Genomic DNA, 27423 nt, shown 5'->3' with positions numbered 1-27423 from the left:
CCATCATCCCTTTCAGACAACTCAACTTATAGTTCGTACTTCGTAGTTTCTTGAAACTTCAAGAAGATGGAGATGGTGGTCTACTGAAACCTTTAGGTTGCATTCGGATTGGATGATTTGAGCTAAGGATTTCAAATCCTTTAGCTCAATTTGAACTCTTTTTTGAGTTATTGTGGCGGGTTTGAAATTCACTCTATATCGAGTAATTTGAAATCCTTCCTCAAATCCAAATGCACAACGAATGAGGATAACTTGAGAAGACACTGCTGCTAAGCCATAAAAAAAAATCAATCATCCTCTATAAAAACTCGAAATTATAATCTAGTGATGTTCTTGTACATATAACTAAAAGGCGATAAATGGGGAAAAAAAATCTTAGGAAAAAAAATACATATAGGATTACCATCTCCTTGTAATAACCAACCATGAAAACAACAAGTTATACTGTGATGAATAAATCTACCAACTCCTGTCTGAATTGAAGTCTGTTTTTTTTTTTTCATTCAAGAAACCTAAGCATATTATATGAACTGTTAGATCACTTTAGTTTACTGCAAAGATATGACTGTCTCGAATGCCCCTGCGAGAGCTTTGACCTTGTTTTGCCTCTGCTGACGAAGCTTGCTCGCGGTCTCCTCGATCACATTGTTAGAAACTGGTGAATCCTTCTTCCCTTGTCCTGAAAATTGTTGTTGTTTTGTAACCGTATGTGCCGGTTCTTGCTTTTTTTCCTCGACTGCTACTTGCTGCTTTTGTTCTTTGAACTCTTCAGTAGCCAATTCTTCTTTCTTTTCCTCTGCTATTTTTTTTTCTTCTTCTTCTTCGTGTTTTTCTATTTCTTCTTTCACCTCAACGACCTCCTTTTCTTCTGCCTCTTCATTGGGTTTATTATCTGCAACACTTTCACCATTATTACTGCTGTTTATTTCATTCATAGTATTCATAGTATCCGTACTATGTTCTTCTGATTCGTTTTGCATGCTTTTGATCTCTTCAACATATGACTTGTGCTCCTCTGGTTCTTGTGTCTCGATAACGAGAGGGTCGTCCTGGTTTTCCAAAAATGTAAAATCCTCATCAGTCACAGCCTTGGTATCTTGATCATCGCCCCCATCTTCAGTTCCCTCAAAATTCAACGGTTCTTGATCGTCCGCCTCGTAATTGACTGTATTACCCTTCTCGCCGTTGCTCGCAGATTGAAGAACCTTCTGTTCTTCATCTGCATCAACGGAAGATTCTTGATGTTCGGGATGAATTTCGGGTTCCGGGCCTTTAGATATATTCGACCTCGTGATTTTCTGAGTAGTAGTAGTCGTAGGACTCTGTTTAGTGATCTCTTGCTTCTTAGTGGCGGTGATGCTCTTACCGAGGGTACGTTTCACTACATCCTTAGTCACTACTTTTTCGTCGTTGTTGGTAGTAGTACGTTTTTTAGTGATGTCTTGCTTCTGTACGGTGGTGATGCTCCTCTTCACTATAGGTTTCACCACATCCTTAGTCACTCCATTCGAGTTCTTGCCGGGAACCGGTTTCTGCGGAACACTGGTTTTCGCAGAAATCGAGGAAGAAGAAGACCGAATAGACGGATTATTAGTTGAGATTATTCGCGTTTTTGGTGTCTGTGTTATTGGAGTTTTGTCTAAGGTTGATCTTCTTGCTGCGAGTGTCGATTTAGGGGCAGTTGTAGTAGTAGTACTCTGAGTGGGGGCTGGTTTTTTGACCATTGGCTTAGAGACATTGTTGTTCGAATTTGCTGCGGGTTTCGGATAAATCGGGATTCGTTTTGGTGTTGCAGTAATTGAATCATGGCTTGTTCTTTTGGTTCCTGTCTGTGAAGCAGACAATAATACCCCAATCTTTTTTTCTTTTTCTGGAGCAGCATTTCTTCTTATTGTTGCCATTTTCTGAGGAATAAATAAATATTCTTTTTAAAGAGGGTATTTTTTTTTAAAATAAATGGAGGTTTAGGTGAATCATACCTGTCAAGACACAAAATTTGGTTCTTCCTTCTTCTGGTTTTCAAATAGTTGTCTTCAACAGAAAGTTGGCAGATTTAGGCAGACAACCTGGCAAAAATAGACATCTGCATAAATTAGCTTCGACCACATAATTTAATCGGATTTTTTTTTTTTAAAAAAATTTCGAATTTGCATGTCGCCTGCTAGAGAATCGAGGAACTAGTAACTATATTTGACAATGTTAAAGAAAGATGAACGGAAAAAATATGGGATTTACACATGATCCAAATTGTACGAATGGAAACTTTCTTTCTTTTCCACAATCTACACATATCAAACATAAATTCGACAGAAGAAAATAAAAGAAAATTTCGAATAAATTTGAAGTTTCACAACGTCAATCAAGCAATCGAACAAATGACTAGCGTTCACATTAACATGTTCATATCAAAGAACGTTAGAATTTATCGCGAAATTTATTACGAAATAACCTAAAAAGCCGCAACGCAGGTCCGATAGGAGAAAAATTATACGAACAAAAATAAAATAAAATTATATGAATACATAAATGGATGTGCACCTTAGACGGATATACGTAAAAAAGAAAACGACGAAAAGCGTATTGTTTCTCGTTTTCCTTACCATTTGAATGAAGAAGAAGAAGAAGAAGATGGTAAAAGGGATTGATGAAATGAAGAGAGTATATGAAAAAAAGAATTGAAACGAAAGGAAGAAACAAATGATTAGTTTTTGTATGATAGAGCGAAAATCATGCAAGGCCAAAGATGCCAATGGGGGTGGTGGTAAATGAATTAGTTTTTATTGACTTTTCTCATATTTTTTTTCATAAATAAATTATTTTAGGGGTGGAAATCAGAATGGAATTTCCGGATTTTGTAGATTTCGATTTTTTTTTTTTTTTTTTTTATATTTGAACAATCCGAATTTCGTACTTTATTGTCTTTTGGTAATAAGTAAATAATAATATCAATATTTTGATAATTCTAGCAATATTTTATTTATTGTTGAGAAAATAAATATATTAAGTAATCAACAAAATCACAAGATCTCCTGGTCAAAAAATTATTTACAAATCTGCATGATTCGATTCATGAATTTATGAAAATTTGGTTACTTACTATTTCAATTAGTCTTATTGAACAAAATAATTTATTTTATCTTTTCATAACCTGAAATGCTAAATGTCGTTTTAATTTTATTACATTATTGTTTTGACTTTGAATGTGATTTTGACTATTTTTTAGTCTAGTTTTGACAAAATTCGAAACACGAAATTGTAGTTCTTTTGAATTGGCTTTCTAATCCAAGTTGAATCAACTAGACTGAATGTCTGGTGATAAACTTATGCATGAATAAATTACATTTTGAATTTCAGATACCTCAAAACATCAAATTTGTGGGCAATGTTCATTGATTCATGCATATCTTTATTACCCGACGTCCAATCTTAGTGATTCAAGTTGCATTCAAAAGCTAATTTAAGGAATTACCAATTTTGTGTTTTGAGTTTTGCCAAACTTAGACTTGAACATTATCAAAATCATGTTTTAAGTCAAAATGATATTATTAGTACTGAAACGACATCCATCGCACATCCTATTAACAAATTGTATGATAAGATTTCCAAAGTAGTCAATGCATAATTAATTTATCTTTACCAATTTTACCATTTATTAAATTGTATAGAGAAGAATCAAAATAAGATTATTAGTTAGTATGACAACATTTAATGGTGATATAATGGTGATATAATCTTCTTATAAAGGCACTTTTTATTTTTTTTTAAATGAAAATAAAAGCCTTGTAACAACTTTTTTTTGTTTTTTTTTTTTTTGATAAAAATATGCTTGAATGATTTCCTATTAAAAAAAAAAAAATCTTTAATAAACTCCTTTAAGTAGTCAACCTAAAGTCTACATCCGATAAAATACACCAACAATTTTTCATATTTGATACACACAATCAAATAACTATATATAGAATGTATAAATACTCATAAATGTACATATATAAAAATTATAATCCGATAAAATTTATCGAGTGTAGCATAAAACAAATGGCATATTTATAAGGGAAGGCCCACTGGGCTCTTGATTCTGATGTTTGTGTGGCCCAACTAAAAAGACTGGAATAAGATGCTCCAACTCGAACGAAGCAATGGGGGGTAAAAGGGTCAAATCTTGAACCAATTAGACCAAACATGTTTTAAGTCTTTGAAAAATATGTTACAATTTTGTTACTTTCATAAAGTGGTTATCTCTTAAATTGTTAATCTAAATAACTGAATCTTATTTGTTTAATTAATGAAATAATCATTTGAATTGGTTCATTTTTTAAGAAGAATAAGTCATGGAGCAAGACTTGTGACTTGTGAGAAACTAAATAAATAGAGACTTGCTATGAGAATGGAGGAAGAGCAACTAAACATAATAAAACTTAGGGTAAATTATGGCCACTCTCGATGTAATGTAAAATTATGAGAGAAGTCCTTATGTTTGGGTAATTACAATCACCTCTCAACTATGAATTTTCTTATACGTCTCTATTTTAAGATGTCAAAATTCAAATTCAACAGATGCTTCTAGATTCTAAGAAATGTTATCTAGTTTGTACTATTTTTGTGCAAAAATGTAGTTTCTGATGCACCACAATATGATATTTACAAGTCAAAAGACACATCTTATGATTATCTTGTTTCAAAACGTGGAGGTCGAATTTGGTAAAACAAGTACAAACTGGAGAATATTTCACATAATCTAGAAGATTTCACTAAATTTGACATTGGAAGATTGGACATATAAGAAGATTCATAGTTGATGAGTTGTTGTAATTACCCAGATAAAATATTTTTTTTTTTCCGTAATTTAACCTTATCTCAGAATTTTGGCTGTAATTTACCCTAAATCTTGTTATATGGACAAGAACAATTTTTATCATGTTTCAAGATTTATGAGGAATAAAACATGTCCCTTTTGTTTTATTTTTTTTTTAATTTATTTGCATTACACAAATATAGTAAATATAGTATTTTTTTTCATTAAGTGCGTATATTAAGTATTTTATTAGAGCAACTCCAATGCAAAACATCAAAATTGAAATATAAAATATTTATTTGATAATTAAGATAATATTTTAATATTCATTTATAATTCATCTACTCCAATCATGGTTATCAAAATTAATAATCAATTGGAAGTTTTTTAGTGGTTTTATTCGTAATTGCCACGTTTCATTTTGTGATTGCATGTTTAGGTGGTTATTGTTTTGATAACTCAATTTCCAGGATGTATTTTTATTTACGGAGAGGTAGATTATCAAAATACTTACTCATTTTGATACTCCAATTGGAGTAGATTTTTTAATTTTGGGATATAAAAAAGGAAATTAATGGATTTGATAATCCATTTGATGCTCTAATTGGAGTTGCTCTTATTTTTATAATTAATAAAATTGGTAAAAAGGAAATTCAAGAGAGAGAGAGAGAAACCAAAAGTTAAAACAGCTGAAACTAACGAAATCAAATCATTCCGTTTCAAATTTTCCAATTTGCCCCCGAAATGGCCACCGTCCCCGGCTCTCGTTCCCGCGCCGGCGGAAAAAATGTCACCAATCGGAGGAGACAGCGTCTCTCCGCCACCCCGTACGACCGTCCTCCCCCGCCGTCTCCCCTTCCTAAAAGCCCTAATTGGTTTACCGGCGTCGTTATACCCTCCGCTCGCGCCCTCGCTTCTGGTGCCGGAAAAATTCTCTCTTCCGCGATATTCTCTGCTTCCGAGTCTTCCTCTGATGAAGAGGACTCTGATTCAGGTTCGTATGTTGTTCTTTCTCCGACTTTTTTTATTTTTATTTTATTTTATTTTAGTGTTGTTTTCATCTAGTGCTCGTGTATGTGAGCTTAATTGCATGTCCCTGATGTGCTGTATTTGTTACTATCTGCTTGAATTTTACTCTCAGAAGCATGTAGTCATATTTTCGTGTTTATTTTCCTTTGTTCTCTGGCTGAAATTGATGAAGTCGATGTAACCAAGTTATATTGGGTGGAGGTGGGTGGGTGGGTTGGGGGTTTTGGTGGAAGATTGCCTTAGCGAAAGAAGTTTATAATGAATTAAAGCCAAATCCGGAGCTTTTTTCGATTATTGTATAAATCTAGTTTAGATGAGCTTTAGTTGCATCTAACTAGTTTTTTAGCTCAGAGCCTTAAAAAATTACAAAGAAAATAAAAATAAGTGTTGGAGCTTGATTGATATGTATATGAACTTCAGTATAAAATATAAATGAGCTTTTGACAATCAATTTTGAGTTTTAAGAAGGTTGGCTTGTTTTCAGCCTAGTGCATATACGTTCTAGAGAAAAACCGAGCACTTGAAAATCTGTGGCTTCATTAATGGTTATTAAAAGTGAGTGTTTGTTTATTTTTGCAGCTGAACATCCTCAATGCAAAACCTAACAAAGAAGTACTTCTGTTTTTTGTTTTGTTTTTTGTATATATTTATTTTTCGTTTCTTTAGATGCTAATATGCTAAATAACAATAGAGAACGCAGGGATGGGTGAGTGGGGGAATAGATGGAAGTGGAAAGTTGCAAGTTATGGGAAGAGAAAATCGAATAGTTACTCTCTTTTTCTCTCCAAAATTTTTTCACCCTCTTTTTTTCCCTTGTTCCTGGAATTATGTCTGGTGAAGTATGTTCTATGGTTAGACAAATGCCCAAGGGAAAACAAAACTTTAATGCCTGAACATTTGTTTCTTTCTTTCTGACCTTTTATGTATGTTTCTTGTCACATTCTTGTTTGGCAGATGACGATGTTGACAATATTAATGAGTATGAAAGCCCTTCAGATGGATTTAATGCATTAACTGAGGTAACTCGCTGCTTCTTCTTGCATATGAAGATTGAAACTTGAGGATATTAATTTAGCACTAAAGAATCCCCTACCTTTGAACTTTTATCTTATCTTTGTAGGGCTGTACTATTTATTTTCATCAGTAAGTAGGAATGTAAGATTCCGTATGTTAGATTTTGAAAAATAAAAGATCTCTGGCAGAAGATATATTCCCAGGGGGTAGGATAACCTCTTAACTTTGCTATGTCTGGAATTTCACATCAGTTTTTAAACATTTGAGTATGACTGGGTGCAGAGTTCTTTCGCTCTTTGAGCTTGAAATGAAGTTGTAATAGCAAGAATGAAGATCTATTTTACTAGTTGTTGAAATTTGGTGTAAAAAAGGAATTAATCGAAATGGTTTCAAGTTCTTAATGGGTCTGGTAAAATAAATAACTTGCTATTTCCTTTGCACATTGATGATATCTTGGAGACATGTTGATCTATATTTGTTACGAAATGCTTATGAATGTGCTGGTTATTCATATTGCTTGTGCTATTCTCCTTAATGTTCTTTAAATACTTAGTATAGCAAATGCGGGAGACTGGCTACTTCATTTGATGCTATATAGTAATTTCCTGTTTCTATGTCTTTTAAGCTAATAATCAAAATAATCAATTATATTGCTTTATCTTTTTGTTAGAAGAAATTAACTTCAGCAGAAGTGATGCATCATGGGCAAGAGTCTCAATTTAGTGTGCAAAGGACTGAAACCAAGAGGTTAATAGAGCAGCTTGTTATGCAGGAGACTTTTTCGAGGTAACTGCCAAAACCTTGAGGTATTCTGCTTGACAACTTTATGATTATTATTCTTTATAAACTTGTATTTGAACTTCCGAAACTTCAAAAATCATCTGCTTTTTAGTTTTTAGTGTGAATATACTTCTGCAAAAACTACTTGTTTTGATGTTTCAAGATAAATAGGTCATTTGTTAAACCTTTGAGTTCTTATTCTTAAGTGTGTGTAAATTCTGTTTCTCTCCACGGATGGTGTTAGTTCTGATTATTTATTTTTGAGAGAGATATACTACTAAGGCTTGATGAATAACCTCTGCATTTTCCAACAGTTCAGTTGAACCCTGCAACTCTTATTAACCCAGCATCTTTAGTGCACTCGGCGGCAAAATATCTACAATTCATGAAATTGTTATCCAGCAAATTTGCTATCTTATTTATTGGTTTTATTATCAGGGAAGAGAGGGATAGGCTGATGAAAGTTCTTAATTCACGAGTAATGAACTGTTCGACAGAAGCTGGAGAGAGAACATCTCTTGCAAATTTTCCTGGAGGATTACTTGACCACGGTATTGCCTGCTTTACCAAATCTAGTGACTATCTTACAGATGAATCTTGTAAGCATTTATAGAATCATCATTTTCATGAACAGAAGATGTCAATGCATCTAATAAAGCTGTCGTGGAAGCGAAAAATTGGTTTCAACAGAAGAAAGCGGGTTCAAGTTCACTCACTGAGCTGGCTCATGGAAGCTGCAACCGTAATTCGACTACATCTGAACATGTTAGTCATAATTTTATGTGATAGGTCATAGAGATTTTCGTTACCTGTTTAGCTTCAAATTTATACCTGTCATAGATCTACCTTTCATTGATTTTAACTTGGATATAAATACTCACACACACACACAGACATATATATATATATATATATATATATATATATATATATATATATATATATATATATATATATATATATATATATATATATATATATATATATATATATATATATGTCTTTTTTGCCCTCGCTTGATTTTGGATTTAAAAAAAGGCCTTATAAATGGCCTACAAGTGAACCTAAAGGGAATTGAACCCTAGACCTAACTCTACCCTCCCCACCCCAATACCAACGAGGCAATGGCTTCGTAATTTTTTATTTGAAATGTTTCCGAACTTTACAAAGAAATATGATTCTGAAAACTGTGTCATTTGATGTTATTGATTTTTGATAAAGCAGGTAGAAAGTGGAGTTGGATCTCCTGTGGAAGTGGCCAGATCCTATATGAAAGAGAAGGTGCCTTGGGTATCTCCGACGAAACATGTTGAATTTAGATCCCCATTGACATTGAGGATGAAGCTTTTCAAGGAAGGAACACCAGATTCAGTTAACCGCGACTATTTGTCTTCATCAATGGTGCATTTCTCAATCTTTTTTTGTTAAATTTACGCTTCCATTCATGCACCAGGAAAGTCGAATCTCTCGTAAACTGTAACGGGTAATTTGTGTCAATATCTCTTCTGCTTGTGTACATGCATGTCAATGTTTTCATCAGTTCAAGAAATTAACAAGAGATAGAAAATTTTATGTCGAACTGAAGGGTTCAATTGATGTGAGTGTAGCCCAACTAAAGGATACTTAGTTCCTGTCATATTGTTACAATGATTGCCAATTCTCATGGCACATTGTAAACGTAATGCATATGATTAAAACTTGTATAGATAATATGTTTACTAATGTTGAGAAGTTGCGAGTTTCTTCCTTTATTGGGTCCCTCCATTCACCTCAGTTCCCTGATTCTTTTCTATTTATCTTTCTTATTCATCATCATCTATTGCTGTTATTCAGAGACGAAATTCTCCTCCATCTGGATCATGGAATATCCAAGACGAGTTGAGGAGAGTGCGCTCAAAGGCAACCGAATATATGCTGCGCACACCACCCGCCAAAATCGATCCATCACTGTTTGCAGTTGGACTAACTAGGGAGGAGTCTATAGGAACTGGTAAAGCAGAGATAACAGCTTTACCAGAAAATTTCTGGAAAACAAAGCCAGTAGACCAATTAATGGATGTTGGACTTATCTCTGGTCTTGCCCCTGTAGGTTAGTCTGTGTCTTGTCTGAATTTTGAACTCGACTAATCTGATTTTGCTTTGTTGTTAATAGTTGAAAAACACTGCTTTGCATTTTTTGGCCCTTTTCAGCTTTGGAGTCTAGAGGAGATGGTCAGGCCAGAGAAGCACTGTCTTTCAAAGCAGCTGCTTCTGTTTCTGGAATTAACGAGGTAATTAATTAGCAAAGTTCGTTGTAACCTTAAAAGTTGGTTTGTGCGAATGGCATCCACACACATGTGAAATTTCCCAATGCAGTTTCTAGTGTCTTAGATTGCATTTCAATTTCATTGTTTTAAAGGAGTCAAATGCTATCAAGATTGATGGAGAATGCGCTACATCTAAGTTTCCATACTCTGACACCCCCAATTATGCTTGGAAACGGCATTCTGGTAATTGGACTTTCCCTTTTACCTAATAATTTACTTATTTTTTTAATTGTCTGATTCAACTCTTGACTTGGAGTTTCGAAACTGAATCTCAATGTTACTTGGGTAGTGAGGAAGGTGTTATAATATTATGTTTGAATGTTCTCTTTTATTACTTGATTGAGCTCTTGATATGGAGTTTTGAAACTGGTTCTCAATGTTATCGGGCAAGTGTACAATTAAATTGCATCTGTGGATATTCCCAAGTGAGGATCGTTCATAAGAAATATCATCTGATTGATGCCGTCATGGAACTCGTTGAAGAAAACCAACGCAATCGATAATTTTTCTCGCATTTTAAATAAGCACAGATTTATGTTGTAAGTAAGCGCATCATTGGAACTAATTCGTATGTAATGACTACCTAACGAGATCCATGCACAACGTGTTTTAAAGAAATCATCTGTGCTTATTTCTTATTCCCATGTTGTCAGATTGAAACTACAATTATGAAGGCGATATATACTCCGATCTTTCGGAAACTGTACTCGTGGACAAATGCAGCTTAATAGTAGTTTCAACTAAACAGTCCTTTTCTTTTCTCAATATTCAGTAAAGTTTCAGTCAATCTCAATCTCGATTTTCGCAGATCCACATTCAACTGATAAGTCAATTGGACCTCCAGTAACCGAGGTGGCTGAATTCGGAGCAATGCCGTATGAAAATGGTTTATCATCATCTAAAGCCAGGTGAATTGACAAACGATATTTCCTTCTCAACTGTAGCGTTGTAAATTGACTTAAGAATAATGACACTGGCTCTCTTGTACAGTGAGTCGACGAATATAATCAACGTTGAAGGTAATTGCGTGCTTCTAAGTGAAGCTTTCATGGAAGTGCCTAGCGTAACTGAAGTTGATGACGTGGCAAGTGATTCTCCGAATAGTTTAGTCGAGCAATGTGAAGAATCGCCACCTAGGAGTGCGAAAATCGGGTACAAACAATCAAAGAGGTAAATGGAAGGATGCCATATGGCTGAACCAGTCAATTCACACTATCAGAACAAACCTTTTTCTATTTTTTATTTTATTTTTGGTTAGGATGATGTTCTAGGTATACTGTGTTATTTAGAGCTTAGATCATTTTAGTTAATTTATGAGCCGTTTGTTTTTGCAGAGGCCTGTATTTTTCAATCAGTTCTATTAAATTCCACTTTTGATTGAAAATCATGATTTACAATAATAATAATAATGTATAATTTAGATTTCCATTCAAAACAAAAATTAAAATAATCGAAAGAAAGAAAAGAAATCAAAAAAGATATTCCAAATTATATAAGAAACACCTAGACATGGACACGGCCATGTGCCTTGTTTCGATTTCGTTTATGATTGTTTGATCATCTGTCAAATTGATGTTAAATAGGAATTCTTGTTTCGATTTCGTTTATGATTGTTTGATCACCTGTCAAATTGAAATTGATGTTAAGTAGGAATGAACTCGAGAAATCAGCTCTTGTCCGAATTTAGGAAAATATAATTACATAGGTTTTAGGCTGTAGTGAATTATGAATTATCTCAAACTTTTATTTATTTTTTAATTTGAAAAGAAAAACAATTAATTCGAAAATTTAAGACTATAAATAAGCCTTGAATGTAAAACAATAAAACATAGCAAAAGCAGAAGAAACACCAAAACACTTTGAGCAGTCTCCCAATTACAAAATTCTCTCTCTACCTCAACAATGGATCTCTTCTCCTCATCAACGATTGCACGGCAGACTTGGGAATTGGAGAACAACATAGTCACGACCGCCGCCGACGCCGCGGACTCGTCCTCCGCCGCGTCGGACGCCATCTTCTACTACGATGAGGCGGCGCAGGTCAAGTTCCAGCAAGAGAAACCGTGGTCGATTGACCCACACTTCTTCAAGCGCGTGAAGATATCTGCACTCGCGCTTCTCAAGATGGTCGTGCACGCACGCTCCGGCGGAACGATTGAGGTCATGGGGCTCATGCAGGGAAAGACCGACGGAGATGCGATTATTGTGATGGACGCTTTTGCCCTACCCGTTGAGGGCACTGAGACTAGGGTTAATGCGCAGGCCGATGCCTATGAGTATATGGTTGATTATTCCCAGACTAATAAACAGGTAATTTCTTTTCCCCCCTTCCCAATAATGCTTTAAATTTCTATTTGTTGATTAAATTCTCCTCCTTTGCGATGATTTTTAACTAATAAATGAATTTATTCGGCATGGTGTTTGTGATGAGAAGGTTTAGAGAGGTTGAATTTAGGGGTAGGGTTTTAGGATTTTTGTAACAGGGCATTGTTTTGAGCAGCATAGTGTTGTAAATTTGAGGAAGACTTGTGGCTATTTCGCAGATGTAAAATGTAGACACGAATTATTCCGCAAAGTAGAACCCTAAGTCGTCACCAGCACTTGTTACTTCCCCTCCGACAACCTGTGATGCCCTTAAAGAGGGAATAAGAAGTAAATAATTTTAGTGGACATCCTATAAACACAATCGCATATAAATAATTACACCTCCCCATCTAATTTTTAGAGTTGTTCGTGCGTGATAAAAGGTTACGAATTTGGGGAATGTGCGAGTTGATGTGAAATGGTTCTATATCCTAAATACTGTTTTCGGGCATGACTAGTGTGGCATGATGGAGTAGTTTGTTTATAATTAGGTTTTGGCTTTAAACCGAAATTAATCCCAATTTTGATTTCCTTCAATTGGCTATCAGCTGGGGTTCTTTATCAGTTTAGTCAAAGAGGCACTATGTTAATCAGGCACGGAAATAGACTAACCCTAGCTACAAAAAAGAATTTACAGAAAATATCAATCATTGTGCTAGGGATTAGGAAAACTCTCTTAACATTAACTTCATGTACCTCCACCAGTTTACTACTTGTATATGTATTAGGGAAAGAAAAAATTGCTGTCAACAAGGATTACAAAAATTCAAGTAGAAAACAGTCTCTTAACATTACTTATATAGTACCTTTCATACATCCCATTTTTCTAATCGTAAACTACTTCTGTTCACAGTAATTGACTTTTTGTGCATGATTTTCTTGATTATATACACTTGACCTGTAATATGTTCTCTTTCTTGCCTTAAATTTACTTGTTGTTCATTGTCTTGGATGAAGGCGGGTCGTCTGGAGAATGTAGTAGGGTGGTATCACTCTCATCCTGGTTACGGGTGTTGGCTTTCTGGTATAGATGTATCCACACAAATGCTTAACCAGCAATTCCAAGAGCCCTTTTTAGCTGTGGTTATAGATCCAACAAGGACTGTTTCTGCTGGAAAAGTTGATATTGGTGCTTTCAGGACATACCCTGAGGGGTACAAGCCTCCAGATGAACCTGTCTCCGAGTATCAGACAATCCCCTTGAATAAAATCGAGGACTTCGGCGTGCACTGTAAACAGGTGATTATACTCACCCAGAGATGCACGTTATATGACAATTTCTTTTTGGAATTTGCTCATTTAATCAAGTCCTGTTATTTGTAGTATTATTCATTGGACATCACGTACTTCAAGTCGGGTTTGGATTCTCATCTCTTGGACCTACTTTGGAATAAGTATTGGGTGAACACACTTTCTTCTTCTCCTTTGCTTGGTAACGGAGACTACGTTGCTGGTCAAATCTCAGATTTAGGTAATTTTCTTGTTACCATGCAAGTATTTAATTTCTTCACAGTATCAATTATCAAGGTTGTTATTTTAGTCATTACCTGCATAGAGGGCACTTCAGTTACCGGGAGTCATGCCAATTTATTGCATTGTGCTTTTAATTTCGTGCAGCCGAGAAAATAGAGCAAGCAGAAAGTCAGTTGTCCCATTCACGCTTTGGGTCCTTGATAACAGCCCCTCAAAGGAAGAAAGAGGTCTGTCAATTATTCTAACCACAAAGATTTTTCATATTGTTTCTTGGTTTTCTGTGTTTTCTTTTGCTTTATGTACTTTAGTCGTACAGTCCATAACCATTCATTTTCACCAGTGTTTGATGTCTTCAAACACAAGATTTGTCAAACTGAAATTCTTTCAACCCATCCACTTACCTGACTACAGTCTAACTCATTCTATTTGGGATTTGCTTAAGATATGTTTCATCTTGACTAATTGGAACATGTATTCTACATTCATTCACAATTTTGACAAAAGTTGTTCCAGTTTTATCGTGTTTTCTGTTTCCTTTGGTCGTTGACATTGTATAGTCCTTATCATTTTTCATTCTGTGATATTTGAAAAAAAAAAGGATAGACAGGTTGCTGAATTTCATTCAGTATGGGTGTGCAAGTCTTCATTTGATTCTCTGAAAGAAAATTTATCATTCAGCATGATAGATTTCCTTGAAATTATGTAGCACCTGTCATTAAGTTGCATTAGTAAAATGTATTATTCCCTTGAATTGGATTTCCAACTATATATCACTTACAAAATTTGAATATCTGAAATACAAACATAGTTACTCTCGCCACCCTAAATGCATCAATGAATAAATTGATAGGTAAGCAGGAAGGCAGAATTCCATTACTTGATATGCTTGTTAACAATTGGCTTATCATTTGAAAGGATGTAACTTATAATGAACAAAATGTCAACTGAAAAACGAGGTTCACATCATTTGATATGATTCGTGAATGAAGTTATGATTAGGCTTTTGCCTATCGTGCATTCTTAGTTATCAAACACCCTGTTGTCCTGTTATTTTATTCACGAATCCACTTATAAACGAACAAAGTGTCTTTATCCACTGCAGGAAGAATCTCAACTTACCAAGATTACTCGTGACAGTGCAAAGATAACAGTGGAGCAAGTCCATGGATTAATGTCACAGGTAAGGTTTAAACGTAATAATATTCCTAAATTTATGCCCACGCATTATTTAATTATGTCGAAAAAGAGTGATGAACACTTTCTTTATTTCTATTCATTTAGGTCATCAAGGACATTCTTTTCAATTCCGTTCGGCAATCCAACAAATCTCAGGCAGAGTCATCTAGTCCTGAACCAATGGTCGAAACATGAGCTGATGCCAATCGAAACCACTCATTTTTCTGGCGTGGCTCTTGCTCATTTATGTCCCGAAGAAAATTGATTTACGGGTTTCCTTTTGTATTAGCATCTTCAAATGTATTGCAATTACTAGACTTAGTTGAAAAAGATGGCTCCCATCATTGCACTTTTGAAACGAGCGATGTTTTTGGCTCTATTCTTAGACTCGAATGGGTTCATCTATATCCTTCAAAGAAAGATCATATGCGTTTTAGTAGTAATTTATTTTTGTAGAGAGGACTCTTGTGAGACTATTACGATTTCCAAAAGCCCCTTTTAATTTATTGTTTTTATTTTTGAGGATCCTTTTCACACAATGGGGAATATTCTCATTTGAGGAATTCTGTCTGCCAAGTTATTCGGAAACAAGATTTCAAACGACTCCAAATAAGATCGAATTTGAAATCTAGAAATCTACCACAATAAAGATGTTTGTTGATTTAGGCAGTTACCCAAATCTTGAAACAAAAACTCAATTGTGTTATTTTTATTAGCAAAATCCCGTTTCAGTTGGAAAATGAAAAGACTCGATTAGGGCACTAAAAACTCCTCAATTAGAAGAATCACAAAAAGAACACATCGGAGTTATTGGTTGGCTTTCACAAGTTACAACCTGATTTTTGGTCTATGAGGTCTATGAGATGTTACACCTGGTGTAACACACCAGGTGGTTTTTGAACCGTAGATCTATATAAATAATTATCTACTAAGCACACATATACATGGATATGTGTTGCTATGTGTAGATCAATAGTTCAAGATCATGTGGTGTATTTCACCGGGTGTAACATCTATATAAAACCCTGTTTTTGATCAATAAATACAAAATACCAACATTTGAGCACTTGTTACAACACGACTCCCGGTGCAAAGACAAACAAACAACCAACAATATAATCTTGTTGTATTGATTTGAAATTCCCCATTTAAATGTTCCGATTTTTCGATCCAAATGAAGCATTAGAGTTTGCCAGAATGCTATCCTCAAGTACATAACAAGTAAAAGTAAGTAAAGACGATATATATTCCATCATCTATCTATGCTAGAGATGATGGAGTATGACACAATTATTCAATCAATTCCTGAAATTCTGCATAAAAAAAATCTCAGTTCTGCAGCTTCTCCACTTGGTCCGCCTCATGCTCATCGACGTTTCCCGCCGGAGGGAGTCTCTGCACAAATTCACATTCAAAAAGAGACATCAGTGGGGCATTTCGTCGAACAGTTAAGGGACATTGACAAAAACAGTAAAATACCAAATCAGGCTTGTAGATATTGTGCACAATCGAAGCTCCGGCGAGGAGGGACGCAACGACGACGATGGTTGACCATGCCAGTGACGGAGTTCCCGTCGGCTGCTTGCCACCACCAAATTTCCGATTCATCTCTACCGGATTGTAATTCTCTACAGTTAGATCACAGGCAATTTTATTCTTGAAAAACGTGGTTTCGTTTTTAAGAGTTACAAGTCGCTATTAGCACCAATTTTATATATTTGTTGGGTAAATTACAAACACCCCCTGAGGTATGGCCAAATTACAAAAACACCCCTCTTGTTTGGATAATTACAACCACCCCCTCAACTCATCAAATTTAGTGGAATCTTCGAGATTATATGGAATATTATCACTTTTGTACCCGTTTTATCACATTCAAACTCTACACTATGAAGCAAAATGACCATAATATGTAATTTTTAGCTTGTATATATCAGTTTGTGGTGCATCGGAAACTGTATTTTTTACACAAAAAGAGTACAAACTAGAGCACATTTCACGGAATCTAGATGACTATGTTGAATTTGGCACCATAAATGTGGAGGTCTAAGAAAAAATCATAGTTGAGGGGGTAGATGTAATTATCCAAACAAGAGGGGGGTTTTTGTAATTTGACCATACCTCAGGGGGGTGTTTGTAATTTACCCTATATTTGTTTTATTTGGGGAAATTACAACCGAAAACCCCCTCATGTTTGGATAATTATAACTACCGCCATAAACTATAAATCTTCTTACACGTCCATTCTTATGGTGTCAAATTCAACATAATCTTCTAGGTTCCGTGGAATGTTCACTAATTTGTACTCGTTTTGTGTAAACATGCAGTTTCTGATGCACCACAATTTGATATTTACAAGCCAAAAGACATCTTATGATCATCTTGCTTCAAAATGTGGAGCTCGAATGAATAAAACGGACAAAAAATTTGAGAATGCTCCATATAATCTAAAAGATTCCACTAAATTGGACACCGCAAGAGTGGACGTGTAAGAAGATTTGTAATTAAGGGTGGTTGTAATTACCCAAACATGAATTTTTTTTTCGTAATTTGATCATATATCAGGTGGTCGTTGTAATTTTACCCTTTTATATATTTCTTTTAATTTTCAAAAAATAAACGTAGATAAAAAAAAAAAAAATACAATTTTTTTTTTTTTTTACTCTGGACTGAACAGCAGATGTCACCCCCTTCAAAATTCACCTCAATTCTCGACGGAAATGGAGGATGAACCGAGGGGATCGCGCCGCTGCACGCGGTCGAGGGCAGCCCCAGACTGGACGGCGGAGGAATCCCTAATTCTGGTAAACGAGATCTACGCCGTCGAATCGGAGTGGGGAGCCACACTCCCTTCGTTCCAGAAATGGCAGCAGATCGTTGAGAATTGCAATGCCCTAGAGGTTAGCCGGAACTTGAATCAGTGCAAACGTAAGTGGGACGAGCTGCTGATCGAGTACAGACGGGTTAAACACGACGCGGCGGCGGCGGCGGATGGGTCGCTTCCCGTTGAGCTGTTCGACGCAATTGATATGTGTGTTGGTGCCAAGGGAAGAAAGTCCGGTGGTGCTGAGGCGGCGGCGGCGGCAGAGAAGAAGGTAGCGGAAGAAGAGGAGCAAGTGGCCATGGCGACTGACCCGGATTCCGACCCGGAAGCCCATGGCCGAGCGACTGAGTTCTTTCTCGAAACTGGTAATTGATTTTTTTTTTTTCTCTAATTAGGGCTAAGAATTTCATTTTCCTTTGCTTGAGATTTATACATTGTCGATAGTGATTAGTTTGCTTTACTTGGAAAATTGGAATAATTAGTGGATAGAAATTCTTGAGTATGTTTGATTCTTAGAAGCTTCAAGATAGTTCTTGAACAAGTGTTCTTAAAGTTTATCATGTTGGAAACAAATATGAATTTGGATAATAGTCGACCTTATCTTGACGAAGGCGTATTTTGATTATCAAACCTCGGATCGAAATTTGTATTCTTGTTAGTTAAGTGATGAAAATTTTTGCACCCCTTTTTCGGTTCGCATTTGGCGATTCGGACCAACTTCTGAAGAACCGTAATCGTTTGGGTAAAAAAATCGGAACTTTTTAAAATCATTTAGCTCGTGGAAGTCTTTGAGAAGAATCCCGATTTATGTTTTCTATAGGTAATATGAATAGAATTTGTCTTGTGTAGTTGCAGTGGTGGAGACAACATAGGGGCGCAGAGGGCCATGGCCCCCTCCACTCTGAAAATTTTAGATAGAGATATATATATTATTTTCCTAATTTTGTGTATATTTTTCCCTAAGGACAAGGGTATTTCGTAATTATTAGGTACGAAGAAGCAACGGCCGAGAATGAAGCGTAAAAAACGGAGACTCGAAACCTTAAACCCTTGGGGGTACTCCACGAGTGCAAAGACGATAAAGCAAGAAGAAGAAGAAAATATCAACATTAACGAAAAACAAGGGAACACAAACGACGTCACTAACAGCACACCCGAGCCTGAGCAGAGCAGTGTAGAAACGAGAGAGCAAATAATGGCAACAATGCTGTGGGAAAACGCGATGCAGATTAATGCGATATTGGAAGGAAATGTAGCGGATGATATGGACTATAAATTGGCGGAAATGAAAAATGCGGAGGCTGTGGAAACTGATTTTAGGAGACTACAAGGTGATAAACTTATCGATTGCTTTGGAAAAATATCGGAGACTCTTAAACAGCTTTGTGAAATTGTGCAGCAAAACGCATCTGCTTCTTTGCCGTGAAGGGTTGTCGTGTAATTTTTTCTTGCGTTTTGTACATCATTTTCCTCTATTGCAGATTTTAGTGCATTGTGTGTAATTGCATTGCATTGCATCGATTATCGGCAACTTCTGAAATTAGTCGTTTAGTTGCATTACATCGGAATTAGGGGTGGGAATTGGATGGTAGGATTTGAATTAGCACAAAATCCATTTTTTTAGAATAATTCTAATTCCGTTCAGAAAAAAAAATTCGGAAAATTGAAAATCAAGGTTTCAGAATTTGAAATGGAAAAACTTGTTCTGGTTGGAAATTTTTCCGATTTTGTACCGATATAAATCCGAAATTCCAGTTTTTTTATTCACCTTAAATAGATAATAAAATTAAGGGCAAATGGTGTGATCAAATTACGAAAAAATTTCTTTTGTTTGAGTAATTATGGCCACCTCTCTTTTTAAATATTTTTACATAAAATTTATGTAATTCGGTTATTTACCGAACTAAATTGTATATTTAGTTTGGTAAACGGCATGAAATGTTGGCGAACCGAAATTTCGGTTCGGTTTTATCGAATTAACACCCTAAAATTACCTTTGGAGGGGTTTTTTCGTAAGATAATACATAGTTGAGGAGTGGCGGTAATTACCAAAACAGAAGGGAATTTTTCGTAATTTAACCATAACTCAGGGGTGTGCCATAATTTGCCCTAAAATTAATATGTCAAAATTCCAAATATATTCAGAGAATCTGAGATATAACCACCCCACAAATAAATTGAATGAAATAATAACCAAATAATAAAATGAATTAAAATAAATTAAGCCGGCAAAAGAACAGCTAATCATTCAAACCCACTCCTCCAATATCTTTCTTACAATCTTCAAAACCATATCATGCTCACCTCATTACATTCTTAATTTTTCTCTTTCTAAAAAAAATTCAAAAAAAATTACATTCTTGATTTCTGCTAATTAATCATGCAATAAAGAAAAAAAATAAAAAGAAGAGCCATCTTCTTCTACACACAACAGAAGAAAGATCATGATCATCATGGTTTTGAATCCAAGTACTTGGTTTCTCGGGCTACTCGCACTTTCCGTTTTGTCCACGTCAGCATTATCCGACGACACAGCGTACGCCAACTCCCTACTCAAGTTCAAGCAATCACTAACCAATCCCACCATGCTGGACAACTGGATCGAGCCGGTCGACAAGCTCTGCTCGTGGAACGGAATCTTATGCACAAACGGCTCTTTCATGGGATTAAAGCTCGACGACATGGGATTAAGCGGGATAATCGACGTCGAATCTCTCTCCGAATTGCCGTTGCTTCGACTAAGTGCGATGAACAACAACTTTTCGGGCCCGTTTCCGAGTGGCGTGAACAAGCTTGTGAAGCTAAGGGGTTTGTTTTTGGCTAATAATAGTTTTAGCGGCGCGATTTCGGACGATGCTTTTAAGGGGATGAAAGGTATGAGGAGAGTGGTGATCGGGTATAACCGTTTTACGGGGAATATTCCTTTGTCGTTGCTTGGTTTGCCGAAGCTTGTGGATTTGCAAATTCAGAATAATCGGTTTGGAGGGAGGATACCCGATTTTTGGCAGGCGGATTTGAGTGTCGACTTTTCGAATAATTTGCTCGAGGGTGTCGTGCCTCCTACACTTGTCAATCAGAATGTTAGTTCATTTCTTGGTAAGTTTTTGTAATTAAATTTGTTAGTTTTTTTCGGTTTCAGTTTCGGTTTCGGTTTCGGAGATTTTTTTTCTTTGTATGCTTAGATGTTCTTGATAAATTACATGGAACTGTTTGAACATATTTGATCATCTTCATATTATTAATATGAGATTAAAAAAAAAATCATGTCTTAGAAAAATATTTATTATTACAAATTAAACCATGATATATGTAAAATAATTAGATCTTGTTGTCTGATAATTGCTGATTAATTAATATAATAGCTAACTTGTCTGCACGTTGCTCAATGGCTTTGTTGTATCATCTAATCCACAGTCAAACACTTAATTAAAAAAAAAAAAGATTAAATATTATTTCTCTTCTTTAACTATGCATGTTGGTTTTTTTAAATATAAGGCAAATTACGACAACCTCTGAGGTATGCTTAAATTACGAAATAATCCCTCATGTTTGTCTTACACGTCCACTGTAAAATTTACCTAATGAAACAGGGGTTTTTTGGTTAGACAATACATAGTTGAGGAAGGTAACTGTAATTATTATCCAAATATGAGAGGTTTTTTTTCGTAATTTGGACTTACATCGGGGTGACCGTAATTTGCACTTTAAATATAATTACAAAAAGTTCTTGTAAATAATTTCTTCTTTTGATTATCTTATGATCAGGGAACAAAAACCTGTGTGGCAAGCCATTAAATCCATGCAAACCGAACAAATCAATCAAGAAAATCGCGTTCGTCGTAGCTTCCGTCGTCGTTTTTTCACTCGCAGCCTTCACAATACTCATCTTCTTATGCCGTAAAAGATCAAGGCCTCTAAAGTACCAAAAATCATTCGACAATCTCCAAATCGAATCTCCAACTTATTACAACAACAAAAGCAAAAATAAAAACAACAAGAAACACGTGACAACAACAACTAATAATTACAAGAACGTGAATATCGAAAACGGGAAACTCTACTTTGTGAGAAACGACAGAGAGAGATTCGAGTTGGAGGAGCTTTTGAGGGCGTCGGCCGAAGTATTGGGAAGCGGAAGCTTCGGTTCTTCTTACAAGGCTTTGCTTCCGAGTGGATTTCCGTACGTTGTAAGAAGATTCCGAGAAATGAACAATGCCGGCAAAGAACAATTCTACGAGCACTTGACGAAGCTTGGGAGGCTAAAGCACGTTAATTTGCTGCCGATTGTCGCTTTTTATTACACGAAAGAAGAGAAGCTTTTGATCACTGATTTCGTCGAAAATGGCAGCTTGGCTAGTCATCTACATGGTATGTTACATTTTTTTTCCATTTTTACTGATTAATTAATTGTACAATTAGGTCCTATTTAGTGTGTATAATTTAGGCCCGAAATAAGTAGCTCGATAAATATTGGGCCCGGCCCGAAATTTATGCTCTTATATATAAGCCTTAGTATTGATTGGTTTATTGGGCAGTTGTGTAGTATACTACTTGTTCTGGTTCAACCATACAATTTGATTCCTTAAGGCCTCGTTTGGATGCCACGTGAGATCAGCCAAGATACGATAACAACAATATTATTAGGGCTCGATTGTATGGTTGAATTGGATATCTAGGGTACTTCGATGCACAATTTATCAATAAGCCAAGTTGATGTCTTTTTCGTATCGACCACAAATTTGTTTGGACTAAACGAATACCAAATAAGACGAGTTTACTGCATTTAGTACCCACGTGTTGTACTAAATTGCATAGGGTAAATTATGAAAAACACCCTGAGCTTAGGCTAAATAACGAAAAACATTCCACTTATTCGTAATTACCAAAAACCCCTTGAGCTTTGTTTGCGCCTTACACCAACCCCTTATAGTGTGACTTTTCATGGAATTTTTATGATTGGAGGGAATAGATTTTACACAATTTTAGATATTTTCTCATATTTCTCAACTATTTAACAGAAGGTATAATAGTCTACACATTTTCTGTTAAAAACCTCGATCAATACTTAATCAAAGGGGATTTTGGTTATTACGGATAGGTTAAGGGTATTTTTCGTTATTTAACCTAAGTTTAGGGGTTTTTCGTAATTTACCATTTCTCTTATTTATCTAATTTAGGATATTAATTATTTTAAATAATTATTTATTAAACAGGCAAAAGAAGCCCAAACCAACCACCACTGGGTTGGCCCACAAGGCTAAAAATAATCAAAGGAGTAGCAAGAGGATTAGCCCATCTCTACAAGGAATTCCCCAATTTACCCCTCCCACACGGCCACCTCAAATCCTCCAACGTCCTCCTCGACGGCGCGTACACCCCACTCCTCTCCGACTACGCGCTATCCCCCTTAATCAGCAAGGACCACGCGCACCAGTTCATGGTGGCCCACAAATCGCCGGAGTCGGCTCAGAACGACCGCGTTTCTCGGAAGACCGACGTCTGGAGTCTCGGGATACTGATACTCGAGCTGATCACCGGCCGGTTCCCGGCGAATTACCTGAAACGGGGGCGGGGGCCGAGCGCCGACCTGGCGAACTGGGTCAACTCGGTGGTGGGGGAGGAGTTGAGCGGCGAGGTGTTCGATAAGGAGATGAGGCTGTCGAGGAATGGCGAAGGTGAGATGGTGAGGCTTCTGAGGATCGGCATGTGCTGCTGTGAGTGGAATGTCGACAAGCGGTGGGATTTTGCGTCGGCGTTCGAGAAGATCGAGGAATTGAATCACATTGTTGATTTCGACGACGACGATGACGAAGACGATGATGGTTTTCGTTCTTCGTATGGTGATCATGATGAGTTTCCGTTGTATAATAAAGCATGATTTATTTATTTAATTTTATTATTATTTGAGAGAGATTGTATATTTTGTTTCATGAATTTTTTTGGACACTTAAAGAAAAGGTTATATATTTTATGGTTGTATTAATGATCCAAGATTTTTTCTTTCTTGATTTCTTGTCCAATAGAGAAAGGATGTAATATAGTAGGGTAGTTACATGCGACACCCGATTATTTATATTGTGTGAATTTCAGAAGTAAATTTACACATAATCACACACATGTAGGTGTAGGTAAGTCTATATTATGCTACACCGTATGAAATACACTAGGTAGCTTTTTCTCATTCATATACGCACAAAAACGCACACCTACATTGATTGAGTGTAGATTTAAAATATTCTACAATCTGTGTGTGTAATCTTCAGTGTATGTTGTAGCATAGAAGTAATCGCGTATGTATAACAGGTAGTTATTTAATCAAATTTACGGTTGAAATTCACACAGTGTAAATAATCAAATATAGCATCTAACTCCCCTTGTAGTTCAATGGAAATGAAAGAAAAAAGGTTTAAGGAAGTGGTAAATAAGCAAAAAAATACATAGGAATGGAGAACAAATTGATATATAGTAGCTTAATAGTAGTGTTACACATAATCATCCTTTCGTGTTTACATAGAAAATTGTATGTCTTCCGCTAATTCGTTCGTGTAGCTTTCGTCGTTTTGATTTTGTTAAACACCCGATAGTTCTCTATCCCATGCTCTTCTTGCTAAACATTTCGGCCATGCTTGTACTGAAGGTTCCAGCCTTCCGGCTTCTTTTGTCAAATATTGCCTAATAATATTAGCCGCCATCTTTTGGGAAAGGGTAAATTACAAACACCCCCTGAGGTATGGTCAAATTACAAAAACCCTCCTCTTGTTTGGATAATTACATCTACCCCCTCAACTATGATTTTTACTTACACCTCCACCCTTATGGTGCCAAATTCAACATAATCATCTAGATTCCGTAAAATGTGCTCTAGTTTGTACTCGTTTTGTGTAAAAAATACAGTTTCCGATGCACCACAAACTGATATATACAAGCTAAAAATCACATATTATGATCATCTTGCTTCATAATGTAGAGTTTGAATGGGATAAAACGGGTACAATAGTGATAATATTTCGTATAATCTCGAAGATTCCACTAAATTTAAGGAGTTGAGGGGTGGTTGTAATTATCCAAACAAGATGGTGTTTTTGTAATTTGACCATACCTCAGGGGGTGTTTGTAATTTACCCTTTGGAAAAAGAAAAGAATATATATATAATTTGATCCTTTAATCTGAAAGTCAGATGAACCTGAAGGGCAATATTGTAATATGATAAATAAAAAAAAAAAAAAAAAAATTAGGACCGCAGATTAAAAAGGAGTGGTGATGAATGGATATTACATAACTCTTTGTATGAAGAAGAAAGTCTTCTTCTTTACTAAAAATAAAAGCAGCTAAATTAAATGGCACTTGCTATGAACAACACAGTAGCTCATCGTCTCATTTTTTCTTGTAATAATCAGACATTTCAATTTAATCCACCACCTAGGATTAATTATGTCACACCTTTGAGTTGCACTTCACTTCAACAGCAGGTTTGTATAATACTTATTACCAGTCATTATTATTATTATTATTATTGTTATTGATTTATTTATTCTTGTTATTAATATTGATAATTTTATTTATTTATTTATTTATTTTTGGAAAAGGTGGATTGTGAGATTGTTTGTGAGGGTTGCAGTGGGAGAGGTTGGTTGGTTTGTGATTTTTGTAAAGGGGAAAAGACTAATGTCAGAGCAGAGAACAACAGAATTTACCGCCGTTGCCCTTCTTGTAGAGCTGTAAGTACTTCAATTAATTAATTAATTACCCCTTATTTTAAATTATACATACACTGCTATGCTACACGAGATGAAATACACTCATTAGATATTTACTATTTATGTGCACACAAATACACACACCCATATTGGTGTGTGTAGATCGACTATAAAAATTCACCTGGTGTAACCTTCACCGGATGTAGCATAGAACTAACCCCGATATTGCCCTCTTCATTTACGTTTCTGGTGTTATCTCTCATTTTAGAGATTTAAGGGTTTTTTTATTTATTTAGACTTTATTATTAATGAGAATTTATGTGAGAGAAAGAATTATTTAGGGTAAATTACAATAACATCCCTGCGGTAAAGTCTATTTATGAAAACGCTCATTTTGTAGAACATCCGTCTCCCTGAAGATTGTTAGTTTCTTACATCCAACTTCCTACATAAAGGTGCTAATGTAAGAAATCTATAAATTACAGGAGGATGGGTGTAATTATAAAAAAAAAATGAGAGATTTTTTCGTAAATAAACCATATATCAGTGGGAGAGTAGTAATTTACCCAATTATTTAATAGCTTTCTTGATACTTGTGAAGGGTGATTTTGGATTTATGGGTAAAAAATGGATGAAATTTTATAATTAGTGTGCATTTAGAATATTCTTTCTCGTAGAGTAAAAAGCGTGTCTCTTATATATGAAGTGTTGTGTTTGGCAGACTGGAAGCGTGTTATGTTCAAAATGCAAAGTCTACAAATGTGTTACATTTCCGGATGACAATGATGGAGAGGAGTTAATTTTTGTTTGAGTTATACACTTTAATATTGATTTGATTTTCTCTATTTAAATGTTAATATAATTATTTGTTCGTTTCGTGCTTGTTTGAATTCTTGATTTTTTGGGGAAACAAAAATCATCGATGATTCCAAGGTGCGTAGGCTTTTATAGACACGGCTATGGGCCGATTTTCGGCACGGAACCGGCCCGTTGACGAACCGACCCGAACCGTTGACCGGTGAACCGCTCCGTTGTCCCCGGGACGGGTCCGCTTCTAGATACAGGTGAACCGTGGCCCGGCGGTTCACCCGAATTTATAAAAAAAAAAGTTTGAAAAAAAGCTGAACCAGCCCAGTGAACCGGCCGTTATTTGCTCTTTTTTGAATTCAACCCCCCCCCCCATTTTTCCCTATAAAATTAAGTTCAACTCCTTTTATTTATTTCATTTTGTTTTTTTCCTATTTAAAATTAATTCTTTTAATTTATTTATTCATAAAGTATTTAAAAAAAAAAAAAAAATATATATATATATATATATATATATATATATATATATATATATATATATATATATATATATATTTCCGGGCCGGCCCAGAGTCGGAGTGAACCGGCCCGCCGAACCGCGTGTAGTACGGGCCGATTTCGGTTCCGGAAAAAGTGAACCGCGAACCGGCCCATGGCCATGTCTAAGGCTTATATATCCAAATTGTAAGGATGTTTTTCTTTTAAAAAATGGTAAATTACACCCACACCCCTGAGGTATACTTAAATAACTGTAAGGTCCCTGTGGTATTAATAATTACACTTACCCCCTCTGAAAGGTAGTTAAAAATTCTAACGGGATAATGCATTGGATACATTATTCCGATAGGGTTCTAATGGACTATTACTTTTAGCTAGTTGTAGAGATAACATAGAGTTATGGGGAGTTATTGGGTGACATGGCTCCCCCAATATTTTTTAAATCACCCATAACTCTTTGTTATCTTCACCACTAACTAAAAGTAATAGTCCATTAGAACCCTATCGGAATAATGTATCCAATGCATTATCCTGTTAGAGTTTTTAACTACCTTTCAGGGGGGTGAGTGTAATTATTAATACCATAGAGACCTTACAGTTATTTAAGCATACCTTAGGGGTGTGGCTGTAATTTACCCTTTAAAAAAAAATTCATGAATTTT

At 35.6% G+C, this 27423-nt stretch overlaps 7 protein-coding genes across 10 annotated transcripts; 5 read left to right on the top strand and 2 right to left on the bottom strand.

Moving 5' to 3' along the window:
* Positions 1-270: 270 nt before the first annotated feature.
* Positions 271-2751, bottom strand: LOC105967150 (chromo domain cec-like protein). 2 transcript variants are annotated; one of them, XM_012991731.2, is made up of 3 exons: positions 2601-2751; positions 1980-2066; positions 271-1904 (listed from the first exon to the last, which is right to left on the bottom strand). In XM_012991731.2, exon 3 carries the CDS (start codon positions 1899-1901, stop codon positions 549-551), a length of 1353 nt encoding a protein of 450 aa, XP_012847185.2. In that variant the 5' UTR covers positions 1902-1904; positions 1980-2066; positions 2601-2751; the 3' UTR covers positions 271-548. The 2 variants fall into 2 exon arrangements, with proteins under 2 accessions (XP_012847185.2, XP_088674209.1); XM_088818083.1 differs by having other exon boundaries at positions 2539-2677.
* Positions 2752-5404: 2653 nt separating this feature from the next.
* LOC105967198 (protein KAKU4) lies at positions 5405-11305 on the top strand. 3 transcript variants are annotated; one of them, XM_012991789.2, is made up of 11 exons: positions 5405-5786; positions 6776-6840; positions 7506-7621; positions 8054-8166; positions 8250-8380; positions 8840-9016; positions 9449-9704; positions 9806-9885; positions 10014-10104; positions 10730-10829; positions 10912-11305. In XM_012991789.2, the coding sequence occupies exons 1-11, from the start codon at positions 5537-5539 to the stop codon at positions 11093-11095; spliced, it is 1563 nt and encodes a 520-aa protein (XP_012847243.2). In that variant the 5' UTR covers positions 5405-5536; the 3' UTR covers positions 11096-11305. The 3 variants fall into 3 exon arrangements, with proteins under 3 accessions (XP_012847243.2, XP_012847245.2, XP_012847246.2); XM_012991791.2 differs by having other exon boundaries at positions 5417-5786; positions 7509-7621; XM_012991792.2 differs by having other exon boundaries at positions 5455-5786; positions 8253-8380.
* Positions 11306-11624: 319 nt separating this feature from the next.
* Positions 11625-15456, top strand: LOC105967207 (COP9 signalosome complex subunit 5b). The gene is made up of 6 exons (XM_012991800.2): positions 11625-12231; positions 13243-13524; positions 13609-13756; positions 13903-13985; positions 14861-14938; positions 15040-15456. The coding sequence occupies exons 1-6, from the start codon at positions 11824-11826 to the stop codon at positions 15127-15129; spliced, it is 1089 nt and encodes a 362-aa protein (XP_012847254.1). The 5' UTR covers positions 11625-11823; the 3' UTR covers positions 15130-15456.
* A 566-nt stretch (positions 15457-16022) lies between these two features.
* Positions 16023-16614, bottom strand: LOC105967076 (uncharacterized). The gene is made up of 2 exons (XM_088818284.1): positions 16414-16614; positions 16023-16329 (listed from the first exon to the last, which is right to left on the bottom strand). The coding sequence occupies exons 1-2, from the start codon at positions 16540-16542 to the stop codon at positions 16264-16266; spliced, it is 195 nt and encodes a 64-aa protein (XP_088674410.1). The 5' UTR covers positions 16543-16614; the 3' UTR covers positions 16023-16263.
* Positions 16615-17556: 942 nt separating this feature from the next.
* LOC105967267 (sequence-specific DNA binding transcription factor) lies at positions 17557-19318 on the top strand. Its single transcript, XM_012991870.2, has 2 exons — positions 17557-18123; positions 18748-19318. The coding sequence occupies exons 1-2, from the start codon at positions 17655-17657 to the stop codon at positions 19182-19184; spliced, it is 906 nt and encodes a 301-aa protein (XP_012847324.2). The 5' UTR covers positions 17557-17654; the 3' UTR covers positions 19185-19318.
* Positions 19319-20054: 736 nt separating this feature from the next.
* On the top strand, positions 20055-23766 carry LOC105966998 (putative LRR receptor-like serine/threonine-protein kinase At4g31250). Its single transcript, XM_012991563.2, has 3 exons — positions 20055-20854; positions 21524-22126; positions 22972-23766. The coding sequence occupies exons 1-3, from the start codon at positions 20203-20205 to the stop codon at positions 23634-23636; spliced, it is 1920 nt and encodes a 639-aa protein (XP_012847017.2). The 5' UTR covers positions 20055-20202; the 3' UTR covers positions 23637-23766.
* A 1294-nt stretch (positions 23767-25060) lies between these two features.
* On the top strand, positions 25061-26332 carry LOC105967059 (chaperone protein dnaJ-like protein). Its single transcript, XM_088818082.1, has 3 exons — positions 25061-25228; positions 25346-25477; positions 26178-26332. Exons 1-3 carry the CDS (start codon positions 25097-25099, stop codon positions 26265-26267), a joined length of 354 nt encoding a protein of 117 aa, XP_088674208.1. The 5' UTR covers positions 25061-25096; the 3' UTR covers positions 26268-26332.
* Positions 26333-27423: the final 1091 nt, after the last annotated feature.

This window comes from Erythranthe guttata, chromosome 5 (genome assembly GCF_056151865.1).
Source record: "Erythranthe guttata isolate IM_541 chromosome 5, IM_541, whole genome shotgun sequence".
Classification (NCBI taxonomy): Eukaryota; Viridiplantae; Streptophyta; class Magnoliopsida; order Lamiales; family Phrymaceae; genus Erythranthe; species Erythranthe guttata.
The sequence above is the reverse complement of the archived record's forward strand: the minus strand, read 5'-3'. Positions and strand labels throughout refer to the sequence as shown.

Excerpts from the sequence above, each read along its gene's own strand:
- LOC105967150 (XM_012991731.2), bottom strand. The coding sequence starts at position 1,901 with ATGGCAACAATAAGAAGAAATGCTGCTCCAGAAAAAGAAAAAAAGATT.
- LOC105967198 (XM_012991789.2), top strand. The coding sequence starts at position 5,537 with ATGGCCACCGTCCCCGGCTCTCGTTCCCGCGCCGGCGGAAAAAATGTC. Across the intron at positions 9,705-9,805 it reads CTCTGGTCTTGCCCCTGTAG|CTTTGGAGTCTAGAGGAGAT; the intron begins GTTAGTCTGTGT and ends GGCCCTTTTCAG. Across the intron at positions 10,830-10,911 it reads TTATCATCATCTAAAGCCAG|TGAGTCGACGAATATAATCA; the intron begins GTGAATTGACAA and ends TCTCTTGTACAG.
- LOC105967207 (XM_012991800.2), top strand. The coding sequence starts at position 11,824 with ATGGATCTCTTCTCCTCATCAACGATTGCACGGCAGACTTGGGAATTG. Across the intron at positions 12,232-13,242 it reads ATTCCCAGACTAATAAACAG|GCGGGTCGTCTGGAGAATGT; the intron begins GTAATTTCTTTT and ends TCTTGGATGAAG. Across the intron at positions 13,986-14,860 it reads CCCCTCAAAGGAAGAAAGAG|GAAGAATCTCAACTTACCAA; the intron begins GTCTGTCAATTA and ends TATCCACTGCAG.
- LOC105967076 (XM_088818284.1), bottom strand. The coding sequence starts at position 16,542 with ATGAATCGGAAATTTGGTGGTGGCAAGCAGCCGACGGGAACTCCGTCA. Across the intron at positions 16,330-16,413 it reads ATATCTACAAGCCTGATTTG|AGACTCCCTCCGGCGGGAAA; the intron begins GTATTTTACTGT and ends GAATTTGTGCAG.
- LOC105967267 (XM_012991870.2), top strand. The coding sequence starts at position 17,655 with ATGGAGGATGAACCGAGGGGATCGCGCCGCTGCACGCGGTCGAGGGCA. Across the intron at positions 18,124-18,747 it reads TGAGTTCTTTCTCGAAACTG|GTACGAAGAAGCAACGGCCG; the intron begins GTAATTGATTTT and ends CGTAATTATTAG.
- LOC105966998 (XM_012991563.2), top strand. The coding sequence starts at position 20,203 with ATGATCATCATGGTTTTGAATCCAAGTACTTGGTTTCTCGGGCTACTC. Across the intron at positions 20,855-21,523 it reads GAATGTTAGTTCATTTCTTG|GGAACAAAAACCTGTGTGGC; the intron begins GTAAGTTTTTGT and ends TCTTATGATCAG. Across the intron at positions 22,127-22,971 it reads CTTGGCTAGTCATCTACATG|GCAAAAGAAGCCCAAACCAA; the intron begins GTATGTTACATT and ends TTTATTAAACAG.
- LOC105967059 (XM_088818082.1), top strand. The coding sequence starts at position 25,097 with ATGGCACTTGCTATGAACAACACAGTAGCTCATCGTCTCATTTTTTCT. Across the intron at positions 25,229-25,345 it reads GCACTTCACTTCAACAGCAG|GTGGATTGTGAGATTGTTTG; the intron begins GTTTGTATAATA and ends TTTTTGGAAAAG. Across the intron at positions 25,478-26,177 it reads GTTGCCCTTCTTGTAGAGCT|ACTGGAAGCGTGTTATGTTC; the intron begins GTAAGTACTTCA and ends TGTGTTTGGCAG.